Source organism: Eptatretus burgeri, chromosome 1, assembly GCF_056783735.1.
Source record: "Eptatretus burgeri isolate ZD-2024b chromosome 1, Ebu_testis_v1, whole genome shotgun sequence".
In the NCBI taxonomy this organism is placed as follows: Eukaryota; Metazoa; Chordata; class Myxini; order Myxiniformes; family Myxinidae; genus Eptatretus; species Eptatretus burgeri.
Window position 1 is genome coordinate 49836603 of NC_140961.1, and position 13711 is coordinate 49850313.

General features: G+C 44.5%; 1 protein-coding gene across 4 annotated transcripts in view; it reads right to left on the reverse strand.

Moving 5' to 3' along the window:
- Positions 1–276: 276 nt before the first annotated feature.
- The window catches only part of LOC147034457 (uncharacterized), a 46033-nt gene continuing 32598 nt past the window's right edge, over positions 277–13711 (reverse strand). The window contains exons 2-6 of one of the 4 annotated variants that reach the window (XM_085883666.1): positions 10790–10867; positions 10522–10544; positions 6171–6270; positions 1846–1931; positions 893–1026 (exon numbers count right to left, since the gene is read on the reverse strand). In XM_085883666.1, the coding sequence (XP_085739792.1) occupies position 1026; positions 1846–1931; positions 6171–6270; positions 10522–10544; positions 10790–10867 (288 nt within the window). In that variant the 3' untranslated portion in view covers positions 893–1025. The other 3 variants (XM_085883664.1, XM_085883665.1, XR_015058801.1) reach the window with 3 other exon arrangements.

Sequence of the window (13711 nt, forward strand, 5' to 3'; positions counted from 1 at the left end):
CTGTTTGAGCATTCAGCAAATGCACAAGTCTTTGACAAAAGTTATTGTTTGCTCTCCAATCTTTTGGTGATTGATACCTGGCAGTAGATGGCCTGGAAGGAAGACTAGGATTTAACAGACTGAGGGAGCTGGTTCCACAGGTGAAAGAAAGGAAGAAGAAATGTGTCGGTCAACAGTGGCTCTGGAACTTGATCATGAAAACAAAAGAATGATAAGATATGACATGCAAAACTAAGGAATGTTACGAGAAAACTAGGGATAGTTTCATCATTCTCTTCACCTTCAATATAACTGTGACAAAATAAATGCTGTGTGCCTTTTTATGTCAAAAATTATCATTTCAGTAAAATCAATAAAACAAAGTAATTCTGTGCAAATATATATTTTAAAAAGGAAGAATAAAAATAGCAAGCCTAAACTATTAAAGTACAGTGCACAAGAATAATACACAATGCAAACTCTCCACCACATTTTGAGAAGAATTGTAACGTTATTTACAAAATAAGGAGCCAAAGTCCCAGTGATTTCATACAACGAGAACAACACATTTAATGTACATAAATGTGGTAAAACCTTTGACCCGTACACCACACTTTCCCTCATTTTCAGAGCTCTGCTGGAATAAACCAACACAATTTGAGCACAATCAAATGGAATACATATGTATTAGTATCTGGGAGCATGTCCTTTAGTATCAGGGAGTGCTTGAACCCGTGAAGACATCAAATCAACTTCGCTGAGGTCGGCCTTGCCGCAGTTCCCACTCCATGTATTCCCAGACATTATCGATAATGTTCATCTCCGGACTCTGTGGTGCCCAGACAAGAAGCTACAGGCTATTCCCAAACGTTTTCACAAAGTCTATTTGATTGGATATTTTGAGGCATGGTGAAATGGACATTTGCAGGCATGATGGTTAACTTTATGTGAACTCGTCTGTTGGACATTCTTCTTCTCTTCCTGCACCTGAGTACGCAGCAATGATTGAATCTTTATTTCAATCAATTCCAGGTTGAGTTGCAAGTTCTAGAAACAAGTGAAACAAAAGTCAAAACAAACTCTTAATTCGAAAGCATTAAAGTGAACAAGCAAGTTGTCGAAATGAATCCACGGTTTAGAAATGACAACCACAACTGGGGAAACTTATCAATGAAAGACAGAGGAAACAAAAACTCCTGCATACTTATGAAGGTAATTCAATGTTAATGTTAACTTTGTATTCGAGAGAATCAAACATTAATCGGAGTTTGATTTAACATCATTTTGCAAGGTTTTTTTTTGTGTACAGGATGGAGACTCATGGACATGGTAGAACACAGAACAGTCCAGACATGAACAGAATGAACAAGAAGGGCACTTGTTGGAACGCATAACTCTGCCATGCACTGCCCGATCCACAAGAACATATCCAGCCCAATGCATTTTTCAAATATGCTGCATGTCATTTTTGGCCCGGTCTCTCAATGGTGAAGAATCACTTTATAAATTGAATAATTGTTGTGTCCGGATCCGGATTCGGATCTTCACTAAAATCAAAGGAATTTGACGTTGCGACACGCCCAACCTGTCCACAAAGTTTCGTTCGAATCCGTCCACGACTTTTTGAGATATCGTGCTATATATAGAGTAAATCCGATCTCTCAATGATGAAGAATCACTTTTACAATTATCAGATCCGGATGCGAATTCAGATCTTCACCGAAATGGAATAAATTCTTCCTTGTCACACACCCAACAAGTCCACAACTTTTTGAAATATGCTTTCTATCATTTTTGGCACCATTTCTCAATGGTGACGAATCATTTAAAAAATTCCAGTGGCTGGATCCGGATCTGGATCTTCACCAAAATCTAATTATTTCTTCCTTTTCAGACACCGAATCTTGTCCACAAAATTTCATCCGGATCCGTCCACAACTTTTTGAGAAATCCTGCACACAGAGAAACAGACAGAAAGGGGTGAAAACATCACCTTCTTCACCTTTCGTGGCGGTAATAATAAAGGAGATGGGGAAGAATGAGATTAAGGAGGTGGGGGGGGGGGATACACAGGATGATCAAGGTGGTTATACATGCAAACTCTCAATCAAAGTGGAAAGGCAAACTGTGGAAGCAATCATGAAACAAACAAATTTTTTTAAAATAAGGGGAGGATGAGGGAGAGGGGAAAATCTGAGAACCTGTAAACACAGAGAGTGGTGAACTTGGGGAGGGTTAATGAGGGCAGAAAAAACAAGATATCTGCAACAACAGAGCTATCACCAAGGGAAAGCCTTGCCCCGGCACCTGCAATCCAATGACATAATATTCTTTTCGGACCACCATGTGACCTTCACCGTCAACATTTAGGGAAAGAGTGTAAATTAAGAAAATGCGTCTCCATCTCGAATCGATCAAAAAAATACTCAACATAATGAAAATCAGAGGAAAATTATTCAAGTTCTGATCAAAAATGTGTTTTTTGTTAATCACGTTACAATCGGAAAAATGTAGGTGAAGAACACTCATCAATATCAGGTGCACAACTTAGATGCAGATCCACTATGATGATGTCAGACAAACATTATTTGAGATTCCACATTGGCAAGATTGAGCAATGAAAAAGAAAGCATTATTTTCAGACCACCATTTGACCTTGACATGAAACTCGAAGGGGTATGATTTAAATTAAGCGGAAATGCAGCTTACTCCAGGCTATCTGGAGAGGGCACTTTTGTGTTGATCAGAAAAACTAAAGACGAGTTCTGGTGGGAAAATGTGAAAATGCCTATAATTAGGTCATAGCCTTAAAATTAGTCAAAGGTCAAAAACAATGTCAACTCCACATACTTTTTACTCCCATTATCAATGGAAAATTTCATTCCAAAAGTCACAGCTGAATCCAAGATACAGCTCACACATTCACAGAAAAATGGGAGAAAAACCAAAATGGTAGTTTGGGAGTCCAAATGGTGTAAAACTTTGACCGTTAACTTGGAGGGGAATGATGTAAATAAAGTGTAAATGTGGCTTACTGTCAGCTATCCAGGGAGGCCAATTTCATTCTGATCAGACAAGACTGAGTCGAGTGATGGTGAAAAATGTTAACCCTTTGAACCTTGATCTCCTTGGACTTTGTTCCAAAAACCCTGGCCTCCGTGGAATATGGAAGTTTGAAGTGGCTGGTAAAATTGCCATGAGGGTTCAAAGGGTAAAAAAAAGTCTCATGAGTTCATGATTTTACAATTGAGGTCACATCAAAAATGCATGTCAATGCCACATAGGTGATGACCTGAGATGGTGGTGAACATCTATCTCAAAGCACTGGAGGGAAGAACTAAATTGAACAGACCAAGGAAGTGGTTCCAGAGGTGAGCAAAATTTGAACAAATGAGTGGAGATGAGCAATGAATCTGGATGTTGTGAGTTTCGTCAAAAATGGGATACTGGCAGACCACCTGTGACGTGCAGAAACCTGGAGTGGGAAGGGGGAGGGAAACGCGAGGCAGCGGGTGCAAGACCGGTAAAGAAGCAGTCGAAGATTGACCTCCAACCTTTCTGCTATGTGAAAGTAATAAACCCAGAGACTCGGCTTCATCTCAGGGGATACCAATGATTTTGAATTTCCTTGGATTCTACGGCAGAATTTTTTTGGGTTTATATGTATGATCAAAGCTTGTGGAGGAGCGAGAGCAGAATGTAAGGGAACAACATGAAAAGGGGGAAACAAAATGAAAAGGGGGAAACAACAGCAGAGTTGAAGTGAGAGTGAGATCAAGGGGAGGGACAGAAGGGCACATGAGGTTGAAGAAACTGCAAATATGCTGAATGATACACAGCATGAAGAGGAAGGGGAAAGCAGGGATGAAAAAGAAAAGGAAAAAAAACAACCATCAACTTACAAATGAAAAGAGTTGTGGGGGGGGGGGGGGGTCACAATAACCTGGAAAAAGGGAGTGCTTGGAAATGGGGAAATTTGGGGTAGAAGAGGTCATGCGTTTGGATGAGATATGACCTGAAGTAGTGGTGGACAGCTGTGTTGAAACCATGGAGTGAAGAATGGGACTGATCAGATGGGGAAAATTGGTTCCACAGGTGATAGAAAAGAGGAACAAATGAGTGGAGGTGAGTCATGAGAAGGCGATTTGTTAGTCATGAGAAGGCGATGAATTTTATTGTTCAACAAAAAGAATGTTACTGGCAGTGGCAGACCATGTGCATTCTGAAGAAACTTGGGAGGGACAGAGCCAAGAGAGGATAGAGGATGCAAGACCAAAAAGAAGTTGGGAGAATAGAGAGTCCACCAACCCACTTACGATGCTGAAGTAACAGGCTTCGAAACTCAGTTTTGTTGCGGGAGATCCCAATGATTTTTAGGGCCTTGCTTTCCATGACATCAAGGGCAAGGTGTGAGTCAGGGGTGCCAGCCCAAAAGGGAGAGCAGTCCTCCACTCAGCTGTGAATAAAGGCCACAGGTTGTCAAAGGTTCATCTTGACCAAGGAAAGACCTTGCACGACGAAGGATGGATGCTCAGTTGGTGGTTGGGCGTTGGAGGCCATCTTGTAAATATGGTCTGCCCAAGAAATATCGTGGCTGATGGTGAGACCCAAAAGTTTGCGTGATTTAACCTCTTCAAGTGGTTTGTTTCAGAAGTATATGGGAGGGCATGTTGGACTGTCGTTTCGGAGAGACAGGGTAAGTGTGTGGAATTTGTCTGAGTTGAAAGACATATTCCAAGTGGTGGTCCAGCTCCTGTTTCTATCAAGGTCTGCAGAGAGGGAAGAGGCTGTTGCCTGCCTGTCTAAAGGAAGAGAAATTACATGGCACAGGGCAGAACCTTCAACATCGAGAAAGGTAGGATTTTCCAAGGAATCAGAAAGATCAATGATAAAGAGGAAAGAACCCCATTAAGAGCTAAACGCTGAATATGGAATTGGGGGAAGTCCATGATCCATGAGAGGAGGTGACGTCGGATGCCAAGAACAGAGAATTTGGAGATCAAGGCAGGGTAACAGACTGTATCAAATGCTTGAGATATGTTCATGGAGATGGCCCTCATCTCACGTCTGAGATTGAGGGCTTCTCTCCATTGTTGAGAGAGTAAAAGCAACCTGTCCAAGGTAGAATGACTGGGTCTGAAATCTGAGATCAGTCCGTTGGAGAAAAGGAAGGATTTGATGTCAACTCTAATGATAGATTCCATGACCTTGCTTCGAATTGGAAGCAAGCTAATCGGCTTACAGTTGAGGATCCATTTATGCACCATGTTTGTGTATTACAGAGATGTTGACTAACTTGCAAACCAGTTGCAGAATTAGAGTCGAGGGTTGGCAGAAACTTCCACAACTTTTCAGGTGAGAAATACAGAATGCAGGAGCAGTTGGGCATGATGGGATAGGATGGGAACAGGGAGCGAGGGGTTCAGAATGCAAGATTTGGAAGCAAACATAATTGAGTCGTGTGGACCTCTCACGAGCAGTCGGCTGTGGTGCCATTTGGCGTGAACGAAGGGATGGAGGGGGAGTTCACTCCAAAACACAAGGTGCCACCAGATTTTTGAAGAAGGAGGAAGGAGAAAGGTTTGAAAGTTGAGCCTTGATATTGACAAGATGTTTTCTGCTCTCCTGAGAGTGGACACATACATTTTGAGTGCTTTGTGGAGTGATCTGAGGTTGCCTTCAGTCAAATTTGCCTTCCAGGAAGAGAAGGCAAGTTGTTTGAAGGCAACTGCCTCACCGTTGGATTCAGTGTACCATGGGTGAAAAGATCGATATGGTAACTGAAGAAGAGATGGGATGAATTTGTGCATAAGAGCAGGCTATCCCAGGTCCCATCAATATCAGGGGACACACAATTGAATGAAAAGTTTCTGGGTGGGATTGGCTCTTTTCAAATTTTCATTCTGTTCTGAACTTGCCCTCCAAAAACTTTGTTATGATCTCTCCTAAGATATGACGTATCTGACGAGAATCTCATTGGATTCCACGAGACTTTTTTTCAGGCTTATTGCCTTGATGTTGCTGGAGAAAATCCAAACGCTCACAATGCAAGAAAGATGCAATGAAAGTTTTTGTGTTTGTTTAACCAGAGTGACATATAAAAGCACAATCACCCCTTGACTGCTATTTTGCAAAGTATTGACATTTGTCTTCGAGTTATAGAAGATACCGATTCAAGAATAGGCACTTACCTGGAGAGGAGTTGGATCTTCTACATTTCCACTCACATTGCCTCTGTCCATTAATAGCTGAACACCTGTCTCCCAGATATTAATACAGGTGGATTTGCCGCTGTTGAAAAACAACAAATAATCAATACAAAATAACTTTAAAATCCAGAGTCGAGGCGGTGGAATACAGATTCAGTATCATATTCATCCGATGCTTTTTTCCCTTTTACTTGCCTGGATCGGTGTGCGCAATTAGAGTGTGCAGAGGTTTCCTTATTTTTTGGAGTAGGAGGCTACCATTAAAAAGTAGCAGGTTACCATCACCGCAAGCGAAGCGAGCGCAACTGTATGACCGGGGTCCAGGGCCCGCCTCGGGCCCTGGAAGCTGGAGGATCCTTGATGGCTGGAGATGCATTCTAGCATGATTTCTGACATGAAATAGTTCTCATATTATCATGCTGTTGGGATAGGTGAAGATGTATCAAGATCTTTGACACTACACATAGAGATATCATGAGATAGATTAATGGGGGAGCTACATGTTGTTTCTTCCACTATTAAAGAACTGGATGATTCAGATTGTATGCCAGAGTTTATTAGTTCAGAGAATGTTAATGAGTTGGCTGCAGTAGACGGTGTCACTGGATCAGGAACTGCAAGTTTATTTTCTTGCAGAGAGGGTGACAAAGTCCTGGCAGATTCAGAAAGTGAAAAAGAGTTCGCCAGTTGATTTGCAGTGGGATGGTTGACTGGTTCAGGAGAGGGAGAGCAGACTGGTCCAGAAACAGGGAGAGGTTCAGGTGCAGGGACAGGGAGAGATTCAGGTTCAGAGACTGGGAGAGATTCAGGTTCAGAGACTGGGAGAGGTTCAGGTGGAGGTTCAGGTTCAGAGACTGGGAGAGGTTCAGGTGGAGGGACAGGGAGAACTTCAGGGAATTCTGCAAATAGCAAATCATTAAAATGTACATGTGCTGTATACTTGTGAATGAAAAATTGTGAATTGATAAGTTTCCCATGCTATCATTGTTAATGTGGCCCACACCCCTCACTGAATGTTATGAAAATTGATTGGATGTTAAGCAGTGGAGTCACTGAAAATAGTCCAAATGCATTCATCACTGTGAGAAACTGCTTTTCAAAAGGGCCTACCATAAGCCAGAAGTTGAGGGCCACCTCAAACAATGACAACACCTAAACTTCACAACTCCCTAAATATCTGATGAACTATTTAAGCATAGGGAAGCTCAGTATTATATTTGTAAATTTTCTTTCATTCATTTTATGCATATTTTCCCTCTTCAATGTCATTTTACTTTGTTAAATATTGTTTATTATTATTTTATTGTGTTTTGTTTTGATTTAATAAACAGCTCAAACTAATAACTTTAGACGAGTTTATTGTTTGAAAATGAATGATAAACATGTATTTAACTTCACTCGTTTTCTGATAATTTCTTTATTTGATGTCAGCTCGCTTCAATCAGTCAACCAATCAAACAGTCTAAGTGTGAATACTGCGTCACAGTCACAATCCCAATTTTGTTAAACTATCACCTTTCATTATCGTGTTGTTATACCGTCAAGAAAAGCTCGCAAGTCTATGGTACATGCATGTACCTGCGGTACCAGTATTCAGTCGGCCAGTTCACAGCTGCTCATACTTGGCCTTCACTTCAGTGAATAAACGGAGATTTTCAGTGCAAATAACCACGAATAATAACATGTACAAAAGCTGCTTTAAGCTTATAGGTGAATTACTTTATCCATCGAGAATTCCAGCAATGTGTGTGTGTGTGTGTGTGTGTGTGTGTGTGTCTGTCTGTGTGCATGTCTGTCTGTCTGTGTGCGTGTCTGTCTGTCTGTGTGCGTGTCTGTCTGTGTGCGTCTGTGTCTGTCTGTGTGCGTCTGTGTCTGTCTGTGTGCGTCTGTGTCTGTCTGTGTGCGTCTGTGTCTGTCTGTGTGCGTCTGTGTCTGTCTGTGTGCGTCTGTGTCTGTCTGTGTGCGTCTGTGTCTGTCTGTGTGCGTCTGTGTCTGTCTGTGTGCGTCTGTGTCTGTCTGTGTGCGTCTGTGTCTGTCTGTGTGCGTCTGTGTCTGTCTGTGTGCGTCTGTGTCTGTCTGTGTGCGTCTGTGTCTGTCTGTGTGCGTCTGTGTCTGTCTGTGTGCGTCTGTGTCTGTCTGTGTGCGTCTGTGTCTGTCTGTGTGCGTCTGTGTCTGTCTGTGTGCGTCTGTGTCTGTCTGTGTGCGTCTGTGTCTGTCTGTGTGCGTCTGTGTCTGTCTGTGTGCGTCTGTGTCTGTCTGTGTGCGTCTGTGTCTGTCTGTGTGCGTCTGTGTCTGTCTGTGTGCGTCTGTGTCTGTCTGTGTGCGTCTGTGTCTGTCTGTGTGCGTCTGTGTCTGTCTGTGTGCATCTGTGTCTGTCTGTGTGCGTCTGTGTCTGTCTGTGTGCGTCTGTGTCTGTCTGTGTGCGTCTGTGTCTGTCTGTGTGCGTCTGTGTCTGTCTGTGTGCGTCTGTGTCTGTCTGTGTGCGTCTGTGTCTGTCTGTGTGCGTCTGTGTCTGTCTGTGTGCGTCTGTGTCTGTCTGTGTGCGTCTGTGTCTGTCTGTGTGCGTCTGTGTGCGTCTGTGTGCGTCTGTGTGCGTCTGTGTCTGTCTGTGTGCGTCTGTGTCTGTCTGTGTGCGTCTGTGTCTGTCTGTGTGCGTCTGTGTCTGTCTGTGTGCGTCTGTGTCTGTCTGTGTGCGTCTGTGTCTGCCTGTGTGCGTCTGTGTGCGTCTGTGTGCGTCTGTGTGCGTCTGTGTGCGTCTGTGTGCGTCTGTGTGCGTCTGTGTGCGTCTGTGTGCGTCTGTGTGCGTCTGTGTCTGTCTGTGTGCGTCTGTGTCTGTCTGTGTGCATCTGTGTCTGTCTGTGTGCATCTGTGTCTGTCTGTGTGCGTCTGTGTGCGTCTGTGTCTGTCTGTGTGTGTCTGTCTGTGTGCGTCTGTGTCTGTGTGTCTGTCTGTGTGTCTGTGTCTGTCTCTGTCTGTCTGTGAGTCTGTGTCTGTGTGGCTGTGTGTGTCTGTCTGTCTCTGTCTGCGACCGCCGTTTCTCGACAACCACCGGTCCGATCTAATTGAAACTTGCCAGGCATATTGCTGGGGACCCGTGGATGTGCCTTTTAAAGGTTTGATATTAATCGGACAAGTGGTTCCTAAGTTATGGCCATTTATCTACCAAAGCAATGACAGGACACTGTGCTATGACGTCACGATTATCACAATTTTTTTTTTTGCACGTATGGCCATGCATGTACGGGCACGCACGTACGGGCACAAGTGGTTCCCAAGTTATGGCCATTTATTCACCAAACCAATGACAGGACACGGTGCAATGACGTCACGATTGAAGTCATAATTCTTTTTTTTTGCACGTACTGGCACGTACTAGTAAATTAAAAAGGCACAACGGGTGACCGTGTATTTTGGAGTCGCATCACTTGACAAAAGCTCAAAATGGACGAGGTGAAACACGTGTTTCGTGAAAGAACAATAACGTCGCACTTGCGAGAGTGCAAGTTGAGACCAATTACTGATGGCCAGAAGCTTACCTCCCATGTCTTTGGACTTCTTCGAAAATCCAAAGTCAAACAGGGATTTTCGTTTCGATGCCATCGTTTCGGCACCGAAATTGTGAGGCCTACAAAGTTTATTTACTTGAGGTCATTGCTGTATCAGTATGGTATCAGGGACTCAGGCCAACAGTCCAAAACGAGGCTAAAGCAGAGAACTCTCGATTGCAGGAGGCGTGTTTTAGCTGCTTGTGTAATTTTTAGGTCAGTGTTGTGCTGGACCTGGAGAGAGCACTAATAGTCAAAGTAAGCCCGCTTTTATCGAAATACTAATGTGTTTTCATCTCGGATTTCAAAACAGGGGGTGTAGAGATTCCGTGGTGACCAAAAAAAATAATAATAATAACAAAAAAATAAAAAAAAAAATCGGTGCTGAAGTTGGCGGCGACGTTTGACATTTTTTCTCTGAGAAGACGGCTGCGGGTCGCCGGAAACCGGCTTCGAAGGAAACCCCTGGTGTGTATGCATGTGCACACACGTGTGTATTTTTTTCTTTACTGAAGGCTCCAGTCATGGACTAAATAGTCCTCATCAAGGCCAGGCCTTAAATAAAAAATAAAAAAAGAGAGAGAATGTAAAGTGAGGAGTGAAAATGAGTGAGAAAGAAAAGTATGTGATGTTTGTTTGCAAGAAAGAGAGATTAAAGTTAGCCCGGTAGCGGGAGTTTGAGAGAGACAGAAAGTAAGACCAGCAATAATGATGTTCAAAAAAAAAAAAAAACATCCTCAGCAACCAACTGGTACCCATGATCACAATCACAACAGCTTCTTACTTACCTCGACGAATTTTCCTTCAGCACCTGAAAACAAAATTGTACAACATCAGAATCAAGAGATCAACCCAAGACAATGGCTTGGATGTATTTGTACATGTGTCTGACTGTGTACCCATTCACATGGATGGATGGATTCATGTGAACGCTCCATTCGCGAGCTTCGAAGACAAAACCAACACATCTGCAAAGGATCTGTCCTTCTCAAGGAATGGTCATTTGTTTATGTTTCTGAAAATGTTAAACTGCCCATGTGCTTGAAGATGACTTACCAGTGCCAAGAGGAGAAGAAAGAGAGTTATGATTTGAAGGACCGAACATCCAATCAAAATGATGTTCACGATCCAGGCCTGGATCAGGACAAACACGGGGAAAGAGAATCAATGAAAGGTGAATTGTTTGGAATGGTGAAACATAGCAAAATTACAGAGTCCCCGTTAATGTTGGACGTGAGCATTTCCTTGTTATTCATGCAAGGTGCTGGGGATGGTCATAATAATGGTGAAAATAGAGATGAGATCATGTACATAAGGGGCAATCTTGGAGTGTGTCGCACAGGAGAAGGATCTGGGGAAGGTCATAGATATGGTGGGTAAGCAGGCAGCACAGTACCAGACAGCTATAGGTAAAGCAAATCGGGTTTTAGGTTGTACTTGGAGGGAGATAAATTATTAACCAAAAGAGATTGTGTTAACATTGTACAGGAATTTAGTGGGGGCCACATCTAGAATATTGTGTACAGTTTTGGTCACCACAGTTCTGGAAGGACAAAGATGCCGTAGAGAGGGTGCAGCGCAGGGCTACTCGATTGATTCCGGGTCTCGTTTTACTCTGCAATGAGGAGCGACTGAAGGAGACAGGGCTTCATACACGAGAAGGAAGGCGGTTACGAGGAGATATGATGGAGATGTTTAAGATCATGAAAGGTGGAGATAAAATAAGTTCAGATGAATTAATTTTATTCAGCAGAGTAGACAGTGATAGGACTGGGGGCTGAGAGTAAAGTAAATAAAGAAGAGGAGAGTCTGAGAGTAATGTCTGAGAGTAAAGAAGAGGAGAGTTAATATGGAAGACAGGGGTCTTTCACTCAGAGAGTCGTTGATGCATGGAATGGCCTCTCTGGAAAGGTGGTGGCAGCAGAAACAGTAGATAAGTTTAAATTGGAATTATGTACTGCGAGCCCTTGTTTTTCCATCATTTGCCCCCATTCATTACCATGTGCACCAGGATCATCGCGCGTGCTGCAGGGACTGCCCTGTAGACAGCCGCATCATGGGACTGCATTGGCGGCCCGTGCACCATTTTATCCATCCATCCGCTCAGTTGTTTGTGTTTGCTTGTGTCAGTGCCCATTCAGTGTTTTGCACGGACTGCCTTGCAGGCAGCCGCACACGGAGACTGCATTTGTGCAGCCCGTGCACCGTTTTGTGTTCACTGCGCTCATTTCAAGGGGGAGCCCGAAGACTGCATTGGGCAGCCGGCCACAATCCCTGTTCAAACCTGCAATTGTTTCACGAGCCAGAGACTGCGTGTGAGTAGCCTGGCTACCTGTTTTTCTTTTCCCGCAGAGTCCATCAGTCCTGGGCCATGGTTTAGTGGAAATGTATAAGGTTAAGGTTTAAGTTAAGGGTAAGATTGTAAATGAGTAGCGCCCCCTGCATGTTTGTTGTAGCGCCGGCAATTTATTTAAGTCGTCTGTATGAGTGGGTTTGTTCAGTAAGTTACTCAGCCCGTAGGTTATTTATTTTTGGGACACGAATACCCTAAATGTCGCACTCAGGGATCCGAAGGTAAAACGTAATTGGGGAAACTTACACATGATGGCACAAGAAAATTTGGCGACTCGGGACGAGTCTGTAAAAAGGGGAGGGGTAGTGTTACGGTTGTGGAAATTCGCAGAGCACCATAAAGATCAGTTATATCGCTAAGTGTGTGTTTAGATAGATTTCCCCACCGTTGTTTAATGAATTTATTCGTGTGGACAGGGCTGTGATCTTTGAGTTCACCGTTATTCTTTGCTATCGTTATTTTGGACCAACCACACCACTAACCACCTTTCTACAAACACCCAACCACACCACCCTTACGACCACCACCCCACGCCAACCACGCCACCATTACAACAACCACACCACCAATCACCTTCTCCACACACACGTAACAACCCTCTCCGCATCGAAAACCGTCTATGCCATGGAGAAAGAAGAAGGCGTTCCGATAACGCACGGATTTTTCCTCTTACTTTCCCGCGCTTTGGGACGGGGGAGGGGCGAGTGGAGGGAGAATAGAGAAGTGCTACCAGGATGATTGCTACGAAAAACCCCGACCCACGAGGGAAACGCCCCCCTTCTGGAAGTTTCCCGCAGGAGCTGGAAGGAGGGCAGGGCGAGAAGGGAGGGGGGATAAAAGGGCGCGCTGGACGCAGCATAGTGGAGCTGCGTGAAGAGAACCGAGTCTCTGTCGGGGTTCGGAGTGTGTCGGTCGGGGTTCCGAGAGTCGGGAGAAGCCAAGGAGCTGTGTGGAGGTCTGGGCTCATGTCAGAGTCGGGAGCTTGGAACAGTCAGTCGGTGGAGGTCCGGGCGTCGCGAAGGAGACGCGGGCTGTAGGCGCCGCCCTGCTTTGTCGCGCGAACCTGCACATTCGTGTGGGGAGAGCCGGAGAGAGCTCGCCTGCCACGCAAAAGGCCCGAGCTCAACCGCGGCTACGCCAGCTGCCGTGGGGACGGGACGTCGCGACTCGCCCCATCAAGGCACCACGAGGGTGCAGGTAACCGGCAACGGTCTCGTGGGGCCCTTTCGGTCACCAAAGCCCCAAGTTATAAAGGCCCAAGGGCCCAGTCTGACTCCCTTGTTTATGAGGGGGTCTTTCTTGCTTTTCTTTTGAATGAAGGTTGTAGCGCCGTGTCGCGCTAAGACCTAAGTCACATTTGCTCTATGGCGAGGATACGTCGGCCGTACGCCCTCTGAATTGACACAAACGTGCGGCGGACGCAGAGTTTCTGTGATGGCCTCAGGGTGGCCCTACGCCGTTTGGCTATCTTTTACAGGCCGTAAGGTCGCCGTGGAATTATAACGCGGAGTTATAACTTTTTTCATTTCTACGTTCGCCGCAGCAATTCGACAATCCGAAACAAAAAAAAATGGAAAAAAATTATAATAAACCCACTCGTTACCATCCGTCTGGCCGCACGTTCG